This window comes from Lolium rigidum, chromosome 1 (assembly GCF_022539505.1).
Source record: "Lolium rigidum isolate FL_2022 chromosome 1, APGP_CSIRO_Lrig_0.1, whole genome shotgun sequence".
Lineage (NCBI taxonomy): Eukaryota > Viridiplantae > Streptophyta > Magnoliopsida > Poales > Poaceae > Lolium > Lolium rigidum.
The window spans coordinates 315,044,661-315,054,603 of NC_061508.1; the positions used below are offsets into that span (position 1 = coordinate 315,044,661).

At 44.9% G+C, this 9,943-nt stretch overlaps 1 protein-coding gene across 5 annotated transcripts; it reads right to left on the minus strand.

The window, feature by feature from the left end:
* Positions 1-352: 352 nt before the first annotated feature.
* Positions 353-5,969, minus strand: LOC124697930 (probable aminodeoxychorismate synthase, chloroplastic). Of its 5 annotated transcripts, none has more exons than XM_047230472.1 (13): positions 5,735-5,969; positions 5,358-5,489; positions 5,209-5,276; positions 5,023-5,087; positions 4,799-4,865; positions 4,435-4,716; positions 4,264-4,362; positions 3,895-4,146; positions 3,427-3,506; positions 3,243-3,336; positions 2,706-2,788; positions 1,789-2,439; positions 353-1,197 (listed from the first exon to the last, which is right to left on the minus strand). In XM_047230472.1, the coding sequence occupies exons 1-13, from the start codon at positions 5,967-5,969 to the stop codon at positions 666-668; spliced, it is 2,640 nt and encodes an 879-aa protein (XP_047086428.1). In that variant the 3' UTR covers positions 353-665. The 5 variants fall into 5 exon arrangements, with proteins under 5 accessions (XP_047086428.1, XP_047086421.1, XP_047086414.1 ...); XM_047230465.1 differs by having other exon boundaries at positions 4,255-4,362; XM_047230458.1 differs by having other exon boundaries at positions 4,222-4,362.
* Between the last annotated feature and the right edge of the window lie 3,974 nt (positions 5,970-9,943).

Consider the following 9,943-nt stretch of genomic DNA (forward strand, 5'->3'; position numbering starts at 1 on the left):
TCGGTACGAAAAAACAATATGTATACCAACTTTTGTACAAATTCAACAATACACTACATAGTATGTCATATTTTTTATGAAGGAAATATACTAATACGAAGATAATACAGCATATTTATTTGTGCTAGCTAGGTGCCAAATTTTAATTATAAAGGGTGTTATATGTAAAATAGTATTTTTTGCTACACATGCAACACTCATTTCATGATGGAGGGAGTATTTATTTCTGTAGTAGACTAGTAGTGTTACAATGTGAATAGCGGCTTATCATCTACCGAAAACTAATATACCAGTGTGCATCATCAGTGTACATCATTGTTTTGTAGGGATCAGTGTGCAACATCGACTCCACAGAAAACATAGGTGTGACAATCTTTAGCTTGTTCGTAAATTCTACAATTGTTAATACGCTAGGCAATATACCATATGCCACGATGAATTCTTCTTCACTTTCCCGGTCATCAAAAAAAAACTTCTTCACTTTCAGTATGCTCTTACATCGCCGCTTCCATCAGGCCTCCTTCTTGTCCAAGGACATAAGCATGCGCGCAAACAGCAGAGATAAGCTTGTCAGGCTGAACCACCCATGGTGGACGCTGTCTGCTGAACTTTGAAGTGTTGGTCAAGCTTCAGAGAGAAACTGGCTCATGTGGTCCTCCATTCTTCTAACTTATAGTCGTCCGCATCGAATCCGATCGATCTGAACTGTATATTGTCTGGCTGCACTCTTCGACAACCTTTGTTGGAGTTCTTGCTTTGAGCATCATCTCGGCGTACTCCGCCTCGGGATCTGATAGAGCCACAATCGCTCCGCCTGCCCCAATCGTGGCTTCCCCATCATGCAGGATGACCGTCCTGATGACTATGTTCAGGTCGAACGTGCGGTTGTACGAGAAGAATCCGATCGACCCCGAGTATATTCCTCTCGGGCTGCTTTCGAGCGAGTCAAGAATTTCCATCGATCTGACTTTCGGTGCCCCGGTCATCGAGCCTCCTGGAAAGGCAGCTTTCACACAGTCAATGGTGCTGAGATCAGGCTTCTTTGTTCCACGGATGGTGCTCACCATGGTGTGAACTGATTTGTATGACTCCACTTCCATAAGGCGAGGAACGTGCACACTCCCAGGCTCGCAGACCTTCCCCAGATCATTTCTTAAGAGATCGACAATCATCAAGTTCTCAGCCTGATCCTTTTCACTGTTGAACAAAATACAGAACAAAAAACATTATCAGCATTGTGAGCACTATGGCATCCCAATTCACAAGTTTGCAGGAATAACAATCAGCACATCCAGATAAAAGTGAATTTGAAATAGCCAAGAGGAACACAAGTATGGTATTCACGTAGTAATCGTAGTAGTAAGAGAAACCTCCAAGTACACCGCGGAGAGCATAGATAACTATGATGATCTATATAAACAAAAAACACCAAACGTCATCTTGTAATCACATCATTTTCGATGATAAAACTGTGACAGTGCAATGTCACAAACTAAAAGTTTCAGCAGGCATAAGTTTGCTTCTCTACAGGACAATTGAGAAAACTTGATAATGAAAGTCATACGATTCACTTGCTTCCTTACCAATCAAAAGGGACTAATCATTCACAAAGCTACTTAATCCAAAAGGAAAAATTGTGAAACAACTTAGTTAAAATTTTGATGGTACTGATTGTGGGTAGCATACAAAAATAAATTGGTAAAAGAAGAACTTAGATCTCCCAAGTTTAACATTTCTTAACGCAGTAGGAAAGAAAGTCTCAAAAATGAAAAAAATATATATACTTGCCTGTATTTCAGTTGCAAACGTAGACATTCATCTTCCTCCGGTGTTCTGCCACGTGCTATAGTACCTTTGATTGGTTTTGCCTCTAGAATTGCATTTCGATCCAGTCGCAGAAACCTTTCAGGAGAAGAGCAGCATATACTCAGGTTTTCTGAGGAGAAGTTAAGCCAGGCTGCATATGGGGCTGGGTTTTGTTTCCTCAATTTAAGGTACAGTTGCAGGGCATTGATATACTCTATCCCTCTCCTCATCCGAGTAGTTAGGCACAACTCATAACTTTCTCCATCCCTGATATAATCCAAGCAACTCCGAACATCCTTAATATATTGATCCTTTGATTTTTCTACGACAAAACTTTGTGTGTTCACATTGGATGATCCAGTAAGTGACTTTCCATTGATCGGTGCTCCTGGTGCTGTAGCAATCATCCCAAGAAGCCTCTTCTCAGTCTCCACTAACCATGGTGTATGTGTTGTATTACTACAAACTCCATTACCATTACTTGAAGAATGTTCGGCGTGTAATGATAGAATGTACACATCACCATTATTGTGATCAACCACCACAAGGTTATCAACAAAGAAGAAGCATGCATCAGGAGTACTTGACTTAGCTTTGTTAGATGATGCATCACATTCGACTTTAAGACCGTACCTGGTATCAAAGCAAAGCTACCAAGGTCAGAGGGAGAGCTAAGAGAAATTCAATAACATACATTATATTAAGGTTCTTGATTAATGTATGAAATCTCTAGAGAACTCATATAATAAACATATGGGAATGGTGGACACAAGATGAAGGTAATTGTTTGTAAAGTAAAAAAAAAACTGAACAAACTATCTTGAAAGAAGTATCACAACTACAGGCAAGAGAACAGTTCAATATCCAGCATGTGGAGAAGTCATGATCAATGTACATACCCTAGATATCCAACAAATCCACCATGGAAGTCAAACGGCAACCCTTCAAAATCCTTTTTGTTGTATTCAATGGACTCAATTTCCTGCAAAATGCGAAAAACTGATAAATTGGAACTCTCAGATTTATGAATAACACAAGCAAGATTCTGCTTGGCTGACAAGTGTAACAGTTAGTCATAATATTTTCAGCTTAATGATAAATCAACTATGACATGAGTTTATCATCAATCAGTAAAATTCAGTAATGCGCAGAATACAAACACTATGTTTGTCAAATAGAATGCTTTATACTGAGATGTCTAGGATCAATGACAATGCTGATACATCTCTGGTACCAATCAAACAATTATATTCGTTTTCCTAGAAAAACTATTCTATTTCCTTGCCAATGTGCATATAGCTTCATATGGTCTTAATTACTGCGATGTGCAGTGTAGGCAGAGAAATTACATGGCTTGGATACAGTGACAGAATACAATATTACCATCAAAAAACCATAATTCGAGGTTCAACCACGTGTCCTATTTCAACTCATACCTTATTCAAGAATTCCAAGAAGCCATCGTTGAGAGAGTTTTTCACAGCAGATCCATGGGCACCTCGAACAGTAATAGTTCCTCCACAATCGGCTCTGCAAGAGAAGTTGCGAAATCTAGGATAAGTTGCGACATACGAATTCACTAAAGCTATTTTCTTCTGTTTTGGAGAAGTAGCTTCCTACCTTTGATTGGAGAGGTGAAATGTCATTTGCTTCCACAGAGGTCCACCCTTACCGCCCATGAATGAAAAGCGTGCCCTGTTCTGCAAGAAACAGTAGTTAAAAACAAAGAAGATGTCGGCCATTTAACTAAATTTTTTTGGTCATGACCAGGTAGGACGCATTTCAAATTTTCTGACTCGGCTACAATCTTCCAACTTAATTCACGTAGATGAAGATAAATATTATTCACACATTTGCTGCTCATTTCATCCACTGAAATGAAGGAAGCTTTTTTAAAACAAGCTTGAGGAAGAAGATTGTAAATGAACCAGGTTTATGCATCTTTTGTTGGTTATATCCACATGTATATGAGCATTCAATTAATTGCTAATAGCATACAATCATATTATTTTCAAACTTCACTTACATCAGATAAATCCACAGAGTAAAGTAACTGGATGATCAATCAAGGGTAAGCTGATTTGGCACCTGGTCGACTGATGAGCTATCAAGCCAAAATGTATCTTCAGCATTCTGGTGACCAAAAAGCACTGAAAAAATGGCTTCAGAACCAGCTATGCGGCTGACGAAGTTATCAATCTTCCTCCATCTCAACCGCAAGAATTTTTTCTCACTTCTTCTCTCTGGAAGCATGCTAAACCCAACAGAATTGCAAAGATCCACTCTTTCAGTGTGTAACAAGCCCTTTGGGACATAATTGCATTGATCTGCAAAATTCACCTGCCAGGCAATTAGAAGTTAACTATGATGGAGTACGAAGGGTATGTGCAGAAAATATTTAGTCATATATAGTACTTGAGATTTTTCCAGTTTACCAAGACTGTGAACCTTTCTTTCCTGAAACAACGATGATTGTGATCCAAATTCAGCTGTTATCCTCTTAAAGTTTTGAAAAATCTGTCTTCCATAATGAGTAGCAACACTCTCTGGGTGAAACTGAAATAAAGGCAATCAATTATAAGAAAAATAACAAATAAAGAGAAGCACAAACAGAAGTAGCCAGTATACCTGCACTCCATAATGAGGCCTGCTAGAATGCTTGATGCCCATGACGATCTTGTAGAAATCTGAGTTACTAGCATTGTTTATGGTGATTGGCACTTCACCATTGCTAGTGTAATCTGACGGATTTGATAAAGACAGGTTATTCAATGACCCCCAGAAGGGAGTACCATCAGGCTGATCGCTATCAAGAAAAGATAGCATTTTGGGAGAAGCAGTCCATGCTATTGATACAAGATCCTCGGGCAGAGAGCTCGCGTCTATTACAAGTGAATGGTAGCGCACTACCTGAATATAGCAGCAGTAAGCACAATGATTTTTGCATTGCAGGCTGAAACACGGAAGGTAGTAACACGAGTGGTACACTAACCTTGAATCCAGAGTTTATACCTGATGGGATATGATTAAAGAGGTAGCATCCATTATGTTCAATTTCACTGATTTAGAAAGATGGGTGTAAGGACAGGTGTTAACCATAAGCATACAAAGAATTTGAAGATCATGATACACACAACTACTTGCTAGAGAAATGGATTTGCATGGATCAGAAAGATGAAAGAACATATTAGCGCGGAAATGAGTTCAAGGTCTTACCTAAGTCGTCCATGTATAGCTTCAGGAGCATGGACGATCTTAGCACCGTGGACTAACCCCAAGGCCTGCAACAATCAAACACGACATCTGTTTCAGACCAAGATGCCACCAGCAGTTTCAATATTTTCACGGTTTCATAAGACTGATCCACAAACAAGTTTACAAGGACAAACATTATTCTTTCACCTGGTGGCCAAGGCAGACACCGAGGATGGGTATATCTCCGCACTCGCAAAGTATCCGCAGACATACACCTGAAACACAGCATGTATGAAACGTCAATTTCCCACAGATATAGAAGTGCAGTAACTGAATTAGAGTTGGGGCGTGCTCACCTATGTCGCTAGGGCACGCCGGGGATCCTGGGCCCGGCGAGATCACGATGTTGTCGAAGGCCCTCTCCTTGTACACCCAGTTGTACACGTCCCTCCACGACCACTCGTCGTTGCGCACCACCACAGGCGGCACTGCAATATACAAATAGTGATTATTCAGCAAGAAGCAAGCAGTAAGCAGTGGGTAGGTACGATTTTCTTATTCTTTGAGATACGCGACTGTGTTGTGTGCATCCATTAAATCATTCCTCAATTCAATTCACCAACACACCGAAATTTAGAGGCAAAAGAAACAATAGAGATTAACACGGAGACCAAAGTAGCTCTGAGCGTGTTCCTGGAGAGGCAGGGGCGAGGGAGGTAAGTGGCTCACTCACCGCCGTTGACGACGGAGAGCTCCTGGAAGATGTTATAGGTGTAGCTGTCGTAGTTGTCGATCAGGAGCGTCCTCACCGGCGGCTCCTCCTGCCCCTTCTTGCCTCCCCGAGCCACGAGCCTCCGGGGGCCTCCCCGGCCCACGGAGCTGAGCCACCGCGCGGAGGCGGAGGCGGAGGGCGGCGTCGGGCCCCACCTCGCCGCCGTCGGCGGGGCGGGGAGGCGGAGCGCGGCCATGTATCTCGGCGGGCGGGACACGACACCGGTGCGGGAGATCAGGGAGGGAGAAAGGCAACGTTTTTTTCTAGGGTGGTGGTTCGCCTGGGCGAAGTGCGGCTGGTGCCGGAATAAATTATGAATCTTTTCCGCCCACTCGCCGATATCGTCTTGGCGGCTGTGCCCAGTCCCAGTGCCGTCTCTGACTGTCCCCGCCGCCAACCGAACACGGCCCGCTGGGTTGGTGAAGGGGAAATTCAATCTATTTTTAGTTATATATTTTTATGAAATTTATTTGATTGGAGAACTCATGAAATTATTTCTATGTTTCAGCGACAACTATGAGATATGAATGTTTTGGTAAAAATATATTTTTCTTTTCCTACAGTGTGTTTTTCAGGTCTTGTAGTATTTCATCATGTCTTAGAGCATCTCTAGCAGAGCTCGTAAACTGGCCAAAACCGAATAATAACCACTGGTTTAGGGGTTCGGTTAGAAAATAGGCGCAGATCAGCGACCGTATACTAGTCAAAATCGAAGGAAAAAAATTGAACCGACACCGAAACCCCAACTGGGCATGTATTTGTAGTTGTCGAAGGAGCGAACCGAACGCAACCCGAACGAACCCCCTAGTTTGCGCGCGACGGAACTTTCACCTCCCCCCAACTGCCGCCGCCGCTGATCTGCGCGCCCTCACCGTCCTCTGCGCCGCCGTTGCCCGATCTCGCCGGCATGAGTCTCAAGTCGACCCCGCCGGCCGCCGGAGCTAGCTCGCAGGCCCCACCACCCTCTCCTGTGCCCGTCAGAGCTCCCGCCACCCCACCGACGTCACGAGCCTGGTCGCGTCCACGAGCTTCCTCAAGCAGCGGCACACGGGGACGCACGTGGTCCCTCAAACTGGTGCCGCGGCCACCGGCGCTGCGGTCACCGGTGTTGTCCCGGCTATAGCCAAAGGGGTCGCCGAAGACATCCCGCGCCAAATCGAAGACTTCGGCGCCGAAGAGAATGAAGACGACGACGAGCCGTGGCGCCCCGCTCCCATCCCCGTCGCCACCACCGGTTGCCAACGCGAACGACGCCTAGGACATGCTCGACGACGGGACTACAAGGTAAAATTTTCAACTCCAATTCATTTTAAATTGCGAGCAGAAATTGAGGCCGATTATTGGTAGGAACGGCAACACCTCGTACATGGAGATGTTAGACGAGGTAAACATTGCTCCACTCGCTCCGTTCGATGTTGGGATGGGCGCATATGGGGAGGAAGACGAGGATGAAGGGGGATAAGGGGACGATGGGGAAAAAGATGAAGACGCAACGTTGTGCCGAGCTTGGGCCGCCGTGGGGATGGATGCAGTCTCCGGCACAAATCAAACCGGGAAGCGGTACTGGCAATGCATCAAGGACAAATTCCATAAACTCATGCCTCGCATTCGCCATCCTGTCGATCGCACGTACCAATCCCTCAAAGGGTCGTTGCGACGCGATCAAACTGGCATGCAGCCGGTGGGCGGCAGCACTGGATCAAGTGGTGTCGAATCCTCCTAGCGGCGCAAGTGTGGACGAATATGTGAGTGAATTTGCTTGCTTTCTGTTTGCGCAATTTGTGTTTGGTTTGGTGACCACACCTAGACGATTTCATCTTTATTTTGCAAATGTAGGACCGCATTGCTGATGCTTGGTATAGAGACATGGTCGGCAGCAAGGGAAAGAACTTCATGATGAGACATTGCTTTCATGTGCTTCAACACCTCCCCAAGGGGCAATTGAGGGACGAAGAAACGGCACCCAAGAAAGCTGCAATGGTTGCGCTGTACGATATCGAGGATGAGAAGGAGGGCCAGAACAATGACAAGCCGAAGGGAAACAAGAAGGCCAAAGAGAGGCTGGAGCTCGAGGGGGAGGCAACATTGTTGAGGGACAAGTTTGATCAAATGATGAAATCGAAGGAGGTAATAGCGGCCAAGACTTTGGAGACCAAGCTTGTCATCATCGAGAAGAAGAAAGAGGTGAGTCTTGCCATGGTTGAAGCCAACTGAGAGGAAGCAAGGAACAAGGTCAAGTTGGAGGAGATGAGGCTTAGTGTGAAGAAGGCCAAAGCAATGAAGCAACTATTGGCCGAAGAGAGGGAGATCATGAAGATGAACACAAAGGACATGAATGAGCAACAAATGGAGTGGTGGAAGGACGCCTCGACGGAGATCATGGAGAGACGGGGACTAGCTCGTGAAGGGGCAAGTGGTGGTGCATCGGAGACGCATGGAGGTGGTGGTGATGATGGTGACGAAGATCCTACCTCCGTTTGATGCCGGTGGTGAGAGGAGATGGTGAGGAGACTGAGCAACTTTCTGCCATGAACTATGAACGATTTGCTATGATCGTGTCATTTGATAAAACTATGAAGTATGCATGAAAAGCCAATTCTGTGATAAACCATGCCTTTACGGGTTTAGAAGTTGTTGTCGCGGAACAGAGCCCGTAAACCAAAACTGTAAAACAGAACCTCTCTCTCGATGAAAGAACATTTCCCGCCCTTTTGGGTTTTGTGTGTTTGATGTCAACACAGGTACAAGTTTATGTGTGTTGATGTAGACAGGTACATGATTTTATACTACACACATGTCTGGTGGATAGATTTCTCAAAACTGGAACTGTTGTTGTGTTTCTGCTCCTGGCGGAAATTCTAGCATCAGCTGGCAGAAGTTCCGCCCAGATACTCCTGCCAAAGTATCAGCTGTGGACTTCGCAGAAAAAGTTTGGCGGAAGTAGACCAGAAGTTCCGGCCAGCGGAACTTCCGCCCTACTTCCGGTCTTGTTCTGAAAACAACTCATTCGCTTAAAGTATGTTTCGAGGGGACTTTCTCGCGTTTTCGGAAGCAGGCTGGAACTTGGCCGGATGTTCCGCCCGCCTGAAGTCCCGCGGCCAGCGCCTTCTTCAACATCTCTTCAGAAGAAAAGAGATCCAGCCGGAACTTCCGGCTCCTACAGCCGGTACTTCCGGTGTTACACGAAAAAGTGCATAACAGTCATATCTGAAGCATCTACTCATATAAATAGCTCTCTTCCCCATTGTAAGAGGTTGCTCATTCTTGCTCAAGTTCATCCACCATTAGAGCCACCTCAATAAACACAAGAATCACGAGATCTCCTCCTCCAACCATCCAAAGCTCTTGATCTTTGGAGAATCGAAGGAGAAGACCCCGATCTACATCTTCACCGAAGCAATTTACATTTCCCCCTCATATGATTGAGGGCCCCTTTGCTAGTGTTCCTCTTTGGAAACCCTAGTTGTTTGTGGTTGATTTGTTCTTGTTGTTGTTGTGTTGTTACAGATATTGGGAGCCTCCAATTCGGTTGTGGATGTGTGCCCCAAGAACCTTGTAAAGGCCCGATTTTCGCCTAGAGGAAATCCCTTAGTGGAAGTGGGCTAGGCCTTTGTGGCGTTGCTCACAGGAGACCTGAGTGAGGCCTTTGTGGCGTTGGTCTGGCCTTCGCGGCGACCACAATCCTCCAAACGTAGACGTACTTCCCCTCAAAAGGAAGGAACTACGGGAACCATCTCTGTGTCTCCGCGTGCTCCACTCTTGGTTATCTCTATCCTTATTAGCTCTACTATACCTTGTCTAGCTATATCTTGCTTAGTAGTTGATATTGTCATATAGGTAAATTCACATAGTTGCATATCTAGAGAATTTACCTTTGTGTCAAGCCTAAATTGAAAAAGAACTAAAAATTGGTTAGCACCTATTCACCCCCCTCTAGGTGCGGCATACGATCCTTTCAATTGGTATCAGAGCCTCGGCTCTTATTTCGGTCTTAACCGCCTAAGAGTATGCCGGACGATGATGTTACGGAAGGGGCCGCAAAGTCGGTCTCTATGGAAGATCTCAAGTTGATGGAAACATCTTTGAGGTCCTCCATAGAAGATCAAATGGAAAGTATAAAGATAATGATTTCCATGCTTATAACGCCGGTTCCCCCCGTCGTCCCCGTCG

Bases quoted from the DNA above. Each gene is read 5' to 3' on its own strand.
- LOC124697930 (XM_047230458.1), bottom strand. From the start codon at position 5,969: ATGGCCGCGCTCCGCCTCCCCGCCCCGCCGACGGCGGCGAGGTGGGGC. The intron at 4,147-4,221 runs GTACTATATATG...ATTGCCTGGCAG, and splicing joins GTAAACTGGAAAAATCTCAA to GTGAATTTTGCAGATCAATG. The intron at 1,198-1,788 runs GCAAGTATATAT...TTTGTTCAACAG, and splicing joins CGTTTGCAACTGAAATACAG to TGAAAAGGATCAGGCTGAGA.